This window comes from Miniopterus schreibersii (assembly GCF_964146895.1).
Source record: "Miniopterus schreibersii genome assembly, chromosome: X".
NCBI classification, from domain to species: domain Eukaryota; kingdom Metazoa; phylum Chordata; class Mammalia; order Chiroptera; family Miniopteridae; genus Miniopterus; species Miniopterus schreibersii.
Window position 1 is genome coordinate 4,424,448 of NC_138104.1, and position 14,921 is coordinate 4,439,368.

General features: G+C 35.6%; 1 protein-coding gene across 1 annotated transcript in view; it reads left to right on the forward strand.

The window, feature by feature from the left end:
- MCF2 (MCF.2 cell line derived transforming sequence) overlaps positions 1-14,921 on the forward strand; it is a gene marked incomplete at its 5' end in the record, with an annotated part of 60,978 nt that overhangs the window by 40,943 nt on the left and 5,114 nt on the right. Inside the window, 8 exon segments of the mRNA XM_081126440.1 lie at positions 2,969-3,061; positions 3,865-3,990; positions 4,662-4,883; positions 7,011-7,103; positions 8,109-8,187; positions 8,756-8,822; positions 10,384-10,493; positions 12,022-12,116. Coding sequence (XP_080982566.1) covers positions 2,969-3,061; positions 3,865-3,990; positions 4,662-4,883; positions 7,011-7,103; positions 8,109-8,187; positions 8,756-8,822; positions 10,384-10,493; positions 12,022-12,116 — 885 coding nt within the window.

A 14,921-nucleotide genomic window follows, 5' to 3' on the forward strand; every position in this document is an offset into this window, starting at 1 on the left:
TAAGACCATGTGATTTCTATGCTTACATGAATTATGTGGTGTAAGATAGTTGTTTTTCCTTACCTTTTGTTTTTCTTGCAATTGTTGTTTTTACTCACTTAATTTTCTAGCTACTTATCATTACTCTACTGCACACTCTCCCAGTGTGAGAGTTACATAAATTTTTTCTCAGTGCATTCAAACTGAATTTCATCTTGAATAAATCTCTTCTGGAGTCTAGACTGCTCAGATAGATTCACTAGACCTATCGTGTAGCTGTCATCTTTGGATGTTGGTGAATATCATTTTAGGAACTCTGTTTATCTGTCTCTTGCATAGGCTCTCCTGTTTCCTTGTTTTGCTGACTTGATTAGTGGAACACATCCTTCAGTACTTTTACTGAGAAAATGTGCATAGCAGGTAAAAGCTTTTAAGAGCTTGCACATCTGCATATGTCTTTATTGTACTCTAACACTTGATTGCTAGGTTGGCTGTGTATAGCATTCTATGTAGAAATAATTTTCCTCAGAATTTTAAAGGCAAATGCGCCATTGTCTTCTAGCTTCCAGTGTTGCTCTTTCTTCCCCCCCCCTTTTTTATATTGAATCTATTGGAGTGACACTGGTTCAAAAAACCATACAGGTTTCAACTGTACAATTCAACCAAGCATCATCTGTATCGTGTGACCATTGCCCAAAGCAAAGCCTCTTTCCATCTCTGTTACCCTCCCTTTGCTCACCTCCACCCACTCCCACCCCCTTTTCCCTCTGGCTAACACCACACTGTTGTTTGTGTCTGTACATACAGGTTTTTTTCTTAATCCCTTCACCTTCTTTCATCCAGCCCCCATGTCCCCTCCTCCCTGACATCAGTCAGTCTGTTCCATGTATCCATGCCTCTGTTCCTAGTTTGTTCGTCAGTTTATTTTGTTCATTATATTCCACATGTAAGTGAGATCATATGGCATTTGTGTTTCTCTGACTGACTTATTTCACCAAGCATAATAATCTCCAGTGTTGATGTTTCAAAATTAGATGCCATTATGATTTTTGTTCCTTTGCATGTGACCTAATTTTTCTCATCTCTTTAAAAGCTTGTGGAAACTTCTTTTATTCTCAGGGTTCTGAAATTTCACAGTACTATGTCATGATGTTAGCACAATTTTCATCCATTATACTAGTCTTGTAGTGATTCCTTTGAATTTAGAACCTCTTATCCAAATTTACATGAATTTTTTTCTTTGATTCTCTCCACACAATTTTCTCTGTTCTCTTCCTGGAATTTCTATTGTACAGATGTTGTATAACCTGACAAGTCCTTTAATTATCTTTTCTTTCCATTTTTGGGCTTTTTGTCTTCTTGCTCTATTTTCTGGAATTTATCTTCCAGTCCTTCTCTTGAGGATTTTGTTTCTGCCGTTATGTGTTTTTATTTTAATTTTAAACAGCTTTATTAATATAGCATTTACAAAGCATATAGTTCACTCATTTAAAGTATATAATTTAATAGTTTTTGGTAAATTCAGATAAAATCTTGTACTTTAATGTATATAGCAGTGTTATTTATAATCTCTAAAAAGTGGACAGTACTCAAAAGTTCATTAACTATAGTTTTCTCCTCTCTGCATAGTTTGTTTTCTTCAGATTGCTTTTCTTTCCCTTCATTTTGTTCCTCTTACTTTCTTCAAAGTTTGGTGATACTTGTTTGTCCACTTACATTAGGAATAAGCACTAAAAAGCTCATTGGAAATTTCCTACACTTATGTAGGTGTATTGAACATGGTCTTCATTACTGAGTGATTTGTCTCAAGCTGTTTCCTTGGGGGAATCCTCAATACCTGTGTCTTTAGGTCCTTTTTCTCAGGGTGGTTAATAAGGATCTGGCTGCCAGTGTTCCTGTAGCAAAGTGCGGGAAAAAGGCTGAGAGTCTCTAATTTGGTACATAAATATTCAAGTAATCTCTTTGCTTTTTATATGGTGCTCTGCTCTCAACTGGACCTGGTGTTACCTAATCAAAAGGCCCCAGTTTTATTCTTTTCAGATAAACACCTATTCTGCTATATGTGGAGGGAGAGGCAGCTGCTTATTCTTCTTTAGGTTTTTATGTTCCTTTAAATTTTTTTGGTAAGAGCTTTTTTGAGATGGAATTAAAATACCATAAAAGTGACCTTTTAAAAATGTACAGTTTAGTAGTTTTACTGTATTCACAACATTGTGCAACCACCATCACAATCAATTTAAGAACATTTTCATCAGTCTACAAAAAATTCCCATAACTTTTTAGCAGTCTCTCTCCATTTCCCTCCATTTCCCTCCAATCCCCACAGCCCTCTGCAATTACTGATCTCCTTTCTGAACATTTCATATAAATGGAATCATGAAATATGTGGTCTTTTGTGTTTGCCTTTGTTCATTCAGCATAATGTTTTTCAGGTTCATTACACTGTAGCATGTATTGGTACTTCATTCCATTTTATGGCCAAATAATATCCCATTGTAAGGATACTGTCCATTTTATTCACTCATACATCAGTGGATGGATATTTCGGTTGTTTCTACCTCTTGTGTACAAGTTTTTGTGTGGACATATATTTCCATCTCTCTTGGCCATATACCTGGGTGTGATATTGCTGGGCCATATGGTAACTCTAACTTTTGGAAGAACTGTTAGATTGTTTTCCAAAGTTGCTGCACCATCTTACACTCCACATCCTCATCAGCACTTGTTAGTATCTAATTACTTCTTAAACAGACTTTTAACAAGTCTGTTTAAACCTTCTCTTTTCAAACCTTGCCTTCACCTCCCACTTTCTGTAGTTTTTCAGGTATAGCACTACTAATGGCCATACCATATGTAACAGTGATTTTCTGATAAATTTTCCTTGCGATGTTAGAAAACAGTAATCATTGGGTCTAATCAATGAACACTTGGCATTTTCACAGGTATATGTCTTCATTTAAATTTATTGATAATTATATTTTAATGACAGGAATGCCAAAGAAAATTAAAACATAGACTTGGTCTGGATTCCTATTTACTCAAACCAGTGCAACGACTCACTAAATATCAGTTACTGTTGAAGGTAAGTACATTAAGCATTTGTTTCTTTACTTACTTCTTTGGGTCAGATGTGCCAGAGCCATTAAGAGGAATTAGCTGACTAGGAAGCACTAGAAATAGGTAGACTCAATGACTGGGAAGGGTAGCTTTAGAAGTAGGATTAATGTAGTGTGCTCCTTCGGTTCACTTGCTATGCAAGTGCTGGAGGCATAGATGTAAAGCTGAGAATATCTTGTGTCCCTTCAGCTATTTAATTTTCCATACATGTTACATTGATATATATATATATATATATAAATAACATTTACTGCAAAACTTTTACTATTGTTAACAAGAACTAAGCAAAGTTTTGCAACTGCATTTCATATGGGTCTTCTCAATGGAAGGTGAAGATGGTACACCCCTTGTGTAATGTGACAATGTTGTGTTAAGTATAAATACAGTATAGTTTGTTTTAAAATGTATTTTTCACAATGTTCTATTGTATATGCATAATAAATAAAGTGTTGTGTGTACAGGACCAAAAAATGTGTAATTGCTTTAGAAATTAGTCTCTAATATGTCCTAAAAACTTTGTTCTTCAGCTCCAAAAGCATTGAATGTCCTTTGCTTTACACTTTTAGGCAATATTCTATTTCTTCTCCAATTGTGAAATTGTTATTAAATGTAGTATTAATGTGACAAATAGCATATGAAAAAAATACTCAAGAAGTGACATTATCTTTGAATTCTTCCTTGAAAACATGTTGAACAAAATTTTATTAATTTTCTCCAGCTATTAATGTCTGCCTACTATTAAGTTTAATTCTTGACTTCTAATTACAGGAACTATTAAAATATAGCAAAGACTGTGAAGGATCTGGACAATTAAAAGAGGCACTTGACACAATGCTGGATTTACTGAAGTCAGTTAATGACTCTATGCATCAGATTGCAATAAATGGTTATGTTGTAAGTAGATTTTAATGACTGTTACAGTTTTAGCAGGGAGGCGTGTTCACATACCTTTCTTCCTCTCCTGGAACCGATTGAGAAATAAGAAGAGGCAGACAAATGGAGATCCAAATGTCAGTATTATCACTGATAATGCTAAGTGGAGAATTAGCTTCAGATCACCAGCCAAATGGATTTGTGACAGTCCCCTTGTCCCCAGCAGCCTACCCCCAAGTCCAGACTTTGTATGATCCTGCTTGAAGGAATGTTTGGGTCTTCTAAGGAGATATATTGTCCCAGAATTTCTCCTTGTAGTAGTCCAGTATCGCTGTGGAAGAAAAAGATCAAATCTTTAGAGTTAGCTCCACCCAGTGGAGAAACTTGGACTGGTAGGTGTCATTCGCCAATCAGGATGGAGGAAGAGATTGGGAGAGTAACCCCGTCTAAACCTCCACGTGGAGACCTGAAGCCGGGGGGAAAAAGAAACTTCTTAGATGTCACACTCCATAGTAATTTTGTAACTATTTGACACATGACATGTTTTAATGTAAAAAGTTATGATAAAATTTTTAAAACTATATCAATTATGCTTCAAGATTTTAGTAGTTCAAGCTAAACACTATAATGTTGATGTCAGGAATCTGTAGCTCACTTGCCTTATGCTAATGAGTTTTGCTTTTTCATTCTAGGGAAACTTAAATGATCTGGGCAAGATGGTAATGCAGGGTGCATTCAGTGTTTGGATTGGACACAAAAAGGGTGCTACAAAAATGAAGGATTTTGCTAGATTCAAACCAATGCAGCGGCACCTTTTCTTGTATGAAAAAGCCATTGTTTTTTGTAAAATGCGTCTTGAAAGTGGAGAAGGCTCTAGTAGATACCCTTCATACAGTTACAAGCACTCTTTAAAAGTAAGGCAGTTTGAATTATGTAATGTAATATTCTTACATATATATTCAAGTTTGTGTACTTTTTCAGTTCAAATGAATGGGTTTTATACTTCACTGGTACATCCCTTTGTTTAAACAAAATATTTTTTAATCAAGGTATAATTTACCTGTAACATATTAGTTTCATGTGTATAACAATGATTTAATATTTGTATGTATTGTGATATGATCACCACAGTAAGCCTAGTTAACATCCATCACTTCACATAGTTAAAATTTTTTCTTGTGATGAAAACTTTTAAGATCTACTCTGTTAGTGACTTTAAAATATGTAATATAATATTATTAATTGTAGTCACCATGCTGTACATTACATCCCTGGGACTTATTTATTTTATTTTTATTTTATAACTGGAAGTTTTTCTTCCCTTTCACCCCCTTCACCTGTTTTGCTTTATCCCACCTACGAAATCTCATGTAGAAGTCTTATACAGAAGTCAGGTCAAGCAGAACTTTTCTGCCTGAAATGAGTGGGGGAGGGCAGAGCATAGTGTGAAACAATGAGAAGTGACCCAGGCTTCCCCATAAGTACTCTTACTGGTGGTACTGGGTGGAGTTCTTGGTCTTGGCAGCAGGGAGCCTTTATAACAGAAGAGACAAGGAGGAAAGAATGTCTTCCTTTCCCCCAGTGCAATCTAAAAATGGATGTGTGTTTGGCACATCCCCACCTTCCTTTCTGTACCCGCCCTCCATTTCCCAGCATCTCCGCCCCTCGGTGTTCAAGCCCACCTACAGCCAAATGCTGTCCACAGGACTGAAATTACTCTCTTCTTTCCTGTAACCTAAACTTACATTCTGTTCTAGTATTAGTTTGGTAGGAAAATGAGAGCAGTGATGTTTGAGGAAGTCACAGGAATTCACAGGCAGTCCAATGATACTCCCAGCTGGTTCTAACTTTTGACAAGAGGAACTTCCAATTTGCATGAGTCTGCAATTGCCAAACTTGATTATTTTACACCTAATCAATTTTATCTTTCAAGTATTAAATTGTAAAAGCAATGTAGCATTTGCTCTAGAAAAATTTGGAAAACAGAGAAAATTATTACCCTTGATTCCCCAATCACTATCATTTTAGTCATGTTTCATGAGCATGTTCTTTCACAGTTGTATATATTAAAGGATTGATGAAAATTTTAGCAGCAGTAATAAAGACAGCAGTCAATATGTCCCGAGAGAGGCCTGAAGAGTTTGTGTCAGAGGCTACTAAATAAGCAGGCCCTGCTTTTCATTCTTCCCAGAGGGTCACCAGTTCCATGCTATTCTTAGCAAGGTTCCTGACCAGGGTTAGGTCAGGTCTCCAACTTCTTGCTTCTGTCCACTTTCTCTGCTTCACTTCTGAATCCACAGCAGTGGCACAACTTCTTTAAAATTCTCCTTTTCTGCATTTCCCCTCAACCCCTGTATTCTAATTTATTTGGTGTGTATTGTTCAGTTAGTGTGTTTCTGTTAAATGTATACTAATGTTCAATGTATATGTAGTTTTAATTTGGAACTGAGAACAGTATTGTCTGATAAATATAATGGTTACATTTCCAGGTTAACTTGAAAAGGCTGAAGCTGACAGATTGGTGAAAATAGAGGGGCTCCTTTGTACCTGGCTGGTTTTCTCATGCCCCATAAATCAAATGTTTGTAACTTGTAGGGTTTCTATATATATAAGTAATAATTTGTAAGATTAACTTATCGTGCAAACGATTATTAAAAAGAACTATTTAAGTTAATTTTGGATGACCTTTTACACAGATGTTGATTACTTTTACTTCTTTTTGACACAATAATTTGTTTTCAGAGTGTACAGTTAATTTATAACAGAATTCAATCTTAGATGGACCACTTGGATGTTCAGATTTGTAACCTTTGTTTCAATCATTGGAATGGAGCTTGTAATCTGTACTATAAGTGCATAGTTCAGTGAAAACATTTAAAGACTCAGATCTGTGATTGAAATATTTCATATTCTTTGAATATAAAATGTGTATTTTCCCCAAGTGAGAAATTTCATTTCATTTAGAGTATGATGAGGGTAGAGTGAATGTAATTTCATATTCAAATTAAGTGCTCATGAAAATTTTGACTTATATATTATAGATGGATGAAGTTGGAATCACTGAATATGTAAAAGGAGATAACCGCAAGTTTGAAATCTGGTATGCTGGGAAGGAAGAAATTTACATTGTCCAGGTTGGTCACTTAACATTTATTCTAGAAATAATTTTCGTTACATTATAAAACTTCTCATTCCTTTCATGCAGGCCACTTAAATATTATTTAGTTATTATTTTTTGTGATGTAGTTAAACATTTTTTCAGTAACATGTTTTTAACTTGTGATATGCCTATGGTGCTTTCTAGGGCCTTAAGTTTTCACAGCCTTACTAGGAGATTTATTAACTCTTGTTGATAGCCAAGAGCTTGGCAGGTGCTTCTCTATCCCCATCAAGTTTCTACTAGTTCTGAGTTCCTCTTATGCTAGTCACTCTGAGAGTACCTAATCACAAGACATGGCAGTGTAAGGATACAAACTTGATCTTTGTTCCTAAAGACTATGGTTAAAACCCTGGCCAGATGTGCTATAATATAAGGTCCAGTGTGTTTGAAGGAAGGGTAGAGGAATGGGAACATTTCAAGAGGATGTTGTCATTTCAATAAGTATTTGTATAATGACTTGTGACAGGTGAATGTGCTGTTATATGTTTAAAGTGCCCAGTGTTTTTTCTTTGTTTTAATCCTTTACTAGGTGATTACAATTCATAAAAATGTTTTCTTGGTTTGGTTGAAATATAAGATTTCTTGCTGTCATCAGTTATCATATTATTCTGCAATAGACTGTCTTTTTGGAAACAGTAGAACTTGTTTTATTTTTACCAAAATTAAATGCAAAAACATTTATATTTTTAAAAGAACCCTCTTACACAGAAGAATAAGTGAGGTTATATTTTGTATTTTCTGTGAGCATTATTATTTAAAAGCAATTTCAAAAATGGTTTTGGCTATTATTTCATCTAATTTGATGGCTGCTTATTTGCTTCTTAGAAGTTTGAAGAGTCAAAATGTTACAGTTTGAATATGGTGGTTCAGGATTCATGTTCAGGTTCATATTTGACATATTTAATTACACTGGTTTTATTGTAAAGTATCTTTTTTTTAAAAGGAAACATGTCTTCTTCCCCCTTTTTAAAAATTTTAGGCTTCAAATATAGATGTGAAGATGATATGGTTAAAAGAAATAAGAAGTATTTTGTTGAAGCAACAAGAACTTATGACAGGTAAATTTAAGCATGCATTTTTACAGAACAAGAAGTACTATAATAGTTCATTGACTCAGATTTTGTGATAATTTTTATGGGGAATGGGGCCGATATTTACTTTATACTATTTACAATGAAAGGGCTTGTTAAACTAATTAGTAGGAGATCAAGACTCATGGGGTTGTTTAAATTATTTTGGAGAATGAACTTTACACTAGAAAATGTACTCTTGTGCTTGAGAAGCAATTGCGAAATAACATATCAAACCGACTGTGCTAATTCTGAGTCCTTCCCATGAAGCAACTATTTAGGACCTCAAGTATCAGTGCTTGGTAATGTTGGGCTAGGTGTGGTTCTAGTAATACACTTGTATTTCTTGAATGAGGTATTAAATTGTTCGGTCCTTTTCTATATGCCAAATTCAGACTGGTTTTCCCTCTGGTTATTTCAAGTATGTGAAGGTTAACTCTAATGGGGAATGGAGAGGGGGGTGCTTGCATGTGAAAGTCATTGGTCTTCAAGGAAGGAAGGAAGGAAGAAGTGTGGCTTCTGAATGTTGCTTATATAAACTTTCTTAATTCCACAGTTAAAGAACGACAACAGTATAACCAGTTAACTGAGCAGAACCAGCTTTCTTCTCAACGGAATGATGAGTAAGTGATTATTCTTTAAGGGCTATCACTCCCTCAATCTGCTGTTTTCCCCATGCAACATGAAGCAGTGTGATTAAAGCATCTCAGACAAAAACTACCTGCCCTTTTAACAATAACTCATCAAATTCCTAGAGCCCATCATTTTCTCAGTTCTATGTTTATACTTGGAGACTGATAGTCCTTAATAGTTATACAATTGTTCCCCTTGATGTTAATAATAATGCGATAGTTTGGGATAAACACAATTACAAATGCTTTGTTCTCAGTGTATCGGGCTGGCGGGAGAGTTGGCGTGTATGCTAACCATAACAGTAGCTGCACTCATTGGATTTCTCTTCAACATAATTTTGATCACTTTCAATCTGGTTGGAGAAAGAGAGTTGTTAAAGGACTGACAGCCTCTACTGGCCCAGAGATTTGTGGTCCCTTGATGGAGTCCACTTCTTGGTGACTTGATCTCTCTTCCTATGCAGTTAGAGATGAGGTATGGGTCCTTGGAGGGAACTGTGCCTGGACATAATCATGCAGTCTTTGAGGAATTTAGCAGGCCAGAAAGATAGCACTGCTGACTGCTGGTTTAGAGATGTGGTCCTTGTATTCTGCCTCTAGGAATCCTAGAAGGTAGAGCTTCCGGAGAACATTTGCAGATACGCAGAAAGATTCACCACACTGATTCCAAAGCCTAGGCACAGGAATTCACTATGCATCCTCTGCCTGATAGAGGGATCATTGAATGCCTTATTAAAAATACTCTTTTTCTCTTTGTTGCACATGATCTTTCAGAGGTAGCTGAAATCAGGTGCAAAGTGTATTGGTTCATCTGGGGCTTTAAGAGAACCATTTAAAACTCACAGCGGAAGTCTTTATCTTCATAATACTCAATCCTTTGTCATACATTATAGAAGGAAAGTCTTTAGATTTCATATAGTAATTGACTTTATTAGCTGATACTAATAACTCAGCAGTATTAATCAGATTAAAGTTTCATCATCATTTACATACATCTTATTTAATTAAGATTAAAAGTTCATAGAGCAACAGGGATTGTTTTATTGTGTATATTTTTCCATCATTATTATGTTACAGTTGACAGTTAAAATGGTATATATTTAAAGAGTACAACTTGAGTATTTAAACTACATATAAATTGTGAAATATTCACCATAGTTAAGCTAATTAACACATCCATTGCCTCACATAGTTATCCGTGTGTGTGTGTGGTGAAAACATTTAAGATCTACCTCTTAGCAAATTTCAGATATACATTATAATATGCTATGGGTATTTTAAACAGTATACCTACCTTGGGCCAAGAAGGGAGTAATTTTTTTCCTTGCATATTAAAGAGAGACCCTGCTGGCTTGGATCCTAGGGTTTAAGTTTTTGTATATTATGAACTATTATCACACAGACTTAAATAAGGGGGAGTTAACTCTGTTTGAATGGTTTCTCAGAGTATGTTCTTGACACTTGGTATTAGTAGAACAAATACAATTTTTAATTTCTTTTGATTCTTAGACTGTACAAAAGCTCATTTATTTTCATGTATTTACTATTTCAGAAGGCAACAGGGAGCTTTAATAGGCGCTGAGGGAACTGGATCAGAGCACACCAACACTGTGGTAGGGGCCTGTGAGGAAATCGTGACAGTTCAGGCAGAAGCAAATACAGGTATGTGTCATGGTCCTCCAAAGGTAAGATTCATGGCTGTACAGATTCTTCCATTGTTAATTTGGAAAATCTACCCATCTATTATCTTTATATAAAGAAAACAAAACCTATTTTTATGTTTCATATGTCTTGCATTTGCAAGATGCTGGTGGGCACTGCAGAGCTGTGATTGTCAAAGTGCAGTCCCTGCATCAGTAGCATTAGCATCACCTAGGAATTTGTAAGGGAAGTGAATTCTCTGACTCCACTGTGGATATTCTGAATCAGAAATTCTGGGTGTGAAATGCAGCTATCTGTGATTTAATAAGTTCTCCATGTGAGTCTGTCTGATGCATTTTCAAGTCTGGGAACCCCTGCTACACAGGATAGATACAAAGATGAACAGAACACATAGTGGCTTAAAGGAATGCCCACTTTACTCAGCATAGATTTAATTAATAGAGAAGAGTCATTTCCAGCTGGCATAGTTTTTAATGCAAATTGTTTTATTTAAATTGATTTTTAAAATGTGTTTAATTCAACAAATATAACATAGACCATACGCCAGGAATTGTGCAAAGCCCTGGGAATACAGTATAATTAAGATACACTCAGCTGCCATCCCCATGAAGCTAGGAAGGTAGGAAGGTAGGAAGGTAGAAAGATAGTTCAACAAGCAATTAAAATTAAATGTGATAAGCATTTGAACAGGGAAGTACAAGGTGCTGCAGAAGGATCCAGGAGGGTCACCTCAACAGCATAGACTTCCCATGAGAAATGCCTAACAGAGTGCCTGATATGCAATACTTAAATATGATGGTCCTTAATCTGGAGGAGTTCTCTACTAGTTGAGGGAAAACAAGTAATGATAACGTTCAACTTTCAGTTATCCATTTAAAGGTCACTTCTATCAGTTCTTCTGTTCTGGGGCCCACAGAGCAGTCAGGAGGGAGCCTAGTACCAATGCCTTCATTTGACAGGTGTAAAAACCAAGTCAGAGAAAGTTGACATGACTGTTCCAAGGTTACATGAATAGTGGCCAAGTTGAGATACTGTTAATTCTCTACCTATATTAGATTGCTTAATTCACATCAGTTCAATATATTTTATTAATGAAGCACCTCTTACATGCAAGGCTCTTATACAACATAGTCTGTGCCTAATAAGAGAGATAAGACAAGTCAAAAATAATATTACTGGGTAGAATGTTATAAGTGCTATTTGAATGGACCAATAAAAATGCTACAGAAAATAATTTTGGAAGATATTCTTTTCTGTAAGAAGTGGTAAATATTCTTTGGAATGTTATTTAACTTATTTTAATAACTCTCCCACTAACCCCAACTTGAAGCCATCCTAATAAGTAAAAGAAGTGATATTTCTGAAATAACAGCAATTCTAAAACAGTACAATCTAATTGGAGGTTTTATTATATAGAGATACAATTCTTGGACCACTGTAGCCTTGATTATTACAGTAAGTTTTACTTCTCTCTTTGTGGTGGACCAGCACCATTAAGTAACTGCCACCCTCCATGTTTTTCTTATAGTTCAGACTACAGAAATCTCTGAAAGGCCTGAGGCATGGTCAAACAACTATTTCTCCTCTTCCTGTGTTGACAATGAAGAAGAAAGACCCCTAATGGTTAGTAGTGACATATTAAAATAAATAAATAGAAACTCTTGAGGCAATTTTCCTGATGAAATAGGTGAAGTACATAAGGGCATTCCTTTGTCAATATCCTTGAGGTATGTTCCATGGCCAAAAGATTTGAAATAATTTTGAGCATTCAGTAAGCACTTCTCTCTGTAAGTAGAACTTGTTTGAGCTACACATGGAGTTCCTACTGAAGTTGATGAGACAAATAGTCAACCATTCCAAGTTTCTATACATTGACTAGTTTTATCTTTAGTTAAACTTCACTGTGTTGTCAATTGAGGCATGTGAGATAAACTCAAGGACAAAGGAAGGTCAAATATACTTTAAAAATCAGTTTAAATTCCAGATTAGAAAATAGAGCAAATGAACATTACATATTAAAAACTCTAATAACATCTGGGGAATATATTTTAGTGGGCTGTCAAAAATGTGCTAATGACACCAAATCTCAGCATATTAGAGCAAGGGCTCACCCCATAGAGCTAAAGGAGGTTGCTTTAGGGTAAAAGTGTTTTACAGAAGTAGTTCGCAATGTTAGGCTCCTATAGGATTACTAAAGGGGTGTTAGGACTATTTAGGGTATATCTCCAATTTTCTGAAGTCACCAGCTTGGATGGTGGGAATGATGCTTTGTAGTGGACTGCTGCTTTGTGCCCTTCAGAGCAACTAAATCAATTAGGCAGTTTTAATACTGAGGTAAGGGAACAGTGGCATGGATAACCACAAAGCTGCCGAGCATTGACCTGAATGTGTTCTTTCAAAAAGTGAGAGAATGTTCTTTCTACTAATAATACCATGACCATAAACATAGTTGTATGGTAGTTTACAGTTTATAATATTATTTCCTGTTTAATATTCATAGTGTTATTAAGAGGAAGGTCAGGCTTTATTACCTCCAATGGACAGAGGAGGAAACCAAAGCTCGGTGTTGGTAGGAGATTTGTCCAGAGTTAATTGTCTATACACCATCAGTGCTCAAACTTTTTAATGTAGGAACCCTTTATATTCTTAAAAATTATTGAGAATCCCAAAGAGCCCTTGTTTATATCTATTGATATTTACCATATTATAAATTAAAACTGAGAAATATGAAGTTATTTATTCACTATTTTAAAATATTAAACCCATTGTAAGTTGATAAAAATAACATTTTTATTAAAAATTTACATTTTTCGAAACGAGATATAGTGAGAAGAGTGGCATTTAAAATATTTTTGCAAGTCTCTTTAATCTGCTTTGCATTCAGTCTGTTGTGCTATCATACATCAGGTAGCTTCTAGAAAACTCCACTGTATACTTGTGAGAGGATAAGAGTGAAAAGGCAAATAATGTTTTCATATAGGTTCGACCTTGGAAGGGTGTCAAGAACCCCCAAAGGTCTGCCTCCTAAACTTTGAAAACCACCCATTTAGACTAATAATAAAAAGAACTTCCATTTCCTTAATTATTACTGTGAGGATGGCCATTGTTCAGATGTGAGTGAAAAGTCAGGGGAAGCCAGTTAGGGTTTAAGCATTTGCTGTAGATACTCTGTGAGGGGATTGTCATGAACTGACAAAATCTTCAGTGAGCATTCTCCCAGCTATAGTCTTGGAAAATAAAGCAAATATGCAAAACTGATTAGTGCTCTAATCATAGGGGATGGGAATGTAGAAAAACCTATTAGTTTTTCTCTCTTCTCCCAATAATTCCCTGGGATGCGCTACTAAGGAAACCATACAAAAAACCCCACACAGTTAAATGCATGCAATAAAGGATGCCCCCCCAAAGCAAAATGGGTTGCAATGACCTGCTCTTTTAGCCTCACTTTATCAAATGAAAAGTCAGAAATAATGGGTGCGGCTCCCCTTGTAGAGGCTGGTGTTGGGGATGGCTCTCCTATTTTGATGACGCTACTGTGTTAAATGGCAAGTAGCTCTTTCCTGCCTGCTCCTCAGCCCATTTGATAAAAGTACTGCTCAAAAGACATGCTGCCCAAGTGATATGGATCTTGTTTTTAGGTTAATTTCTTTGGATGTATAAAGAATCGACATCGCATAATTTTTTTTTTCTGTCATTAAAAAATTATGGTAATTTTACTTTTCTAAATCATGTATTGAATGTGTAAGATACTGTGCTTGAAACATCTCTGAATACTTTTGGATATGAGATTTATTATTTCTTCTTCATCTACTTTGTAACCAAATGCAATCAGTATACCTTGGTTTACTTAGCTTATTAATGAATCAAGTTAAAAATACAGCTGCAGCCCTGGCTGGTGTGGCTCAGTTGGTTGAGCATTGTCCCATGCACTGAAGGGTCTTGGATTCTATTTCCAGTTAGGGCACATCCCCAGGTTGTGGGTTCAATCCCCAGTCGGGGTGCATACAGGAGGCAACCGATGGATGTTTCTCACATCGGTGTTTCTCTCTCTCCCCCTCTCCCTTCCTCGCTCTGTAAAATTAATATAAAACACCTTAATCCTTTAAAAAATATATATAGCTGCAAAAAGATTAAGGCCATGTAATGCACAACATTTAATCTACTTTTATTGGACCCAAAGCTTTTGTGCCCATTATTTTTACCTGTATACCAAACAGCATACAGCCTAGAAATCCTTTTGGGGGCATTAGTAAATCTTTGTTCAGGGCCATTGCCTTTTGTGTGTGCCAAGATAAATTTTCCATGAGAGCAGGTTGCAAATAACTATTTAAAAATTATTTTAATGTTTTGTTTCTTGATATATGCTTATGATTCATGTAACTTAAATTAGTTGTGCTCTGTTATTTTCTGTGTAGTTCATGGTGTAAT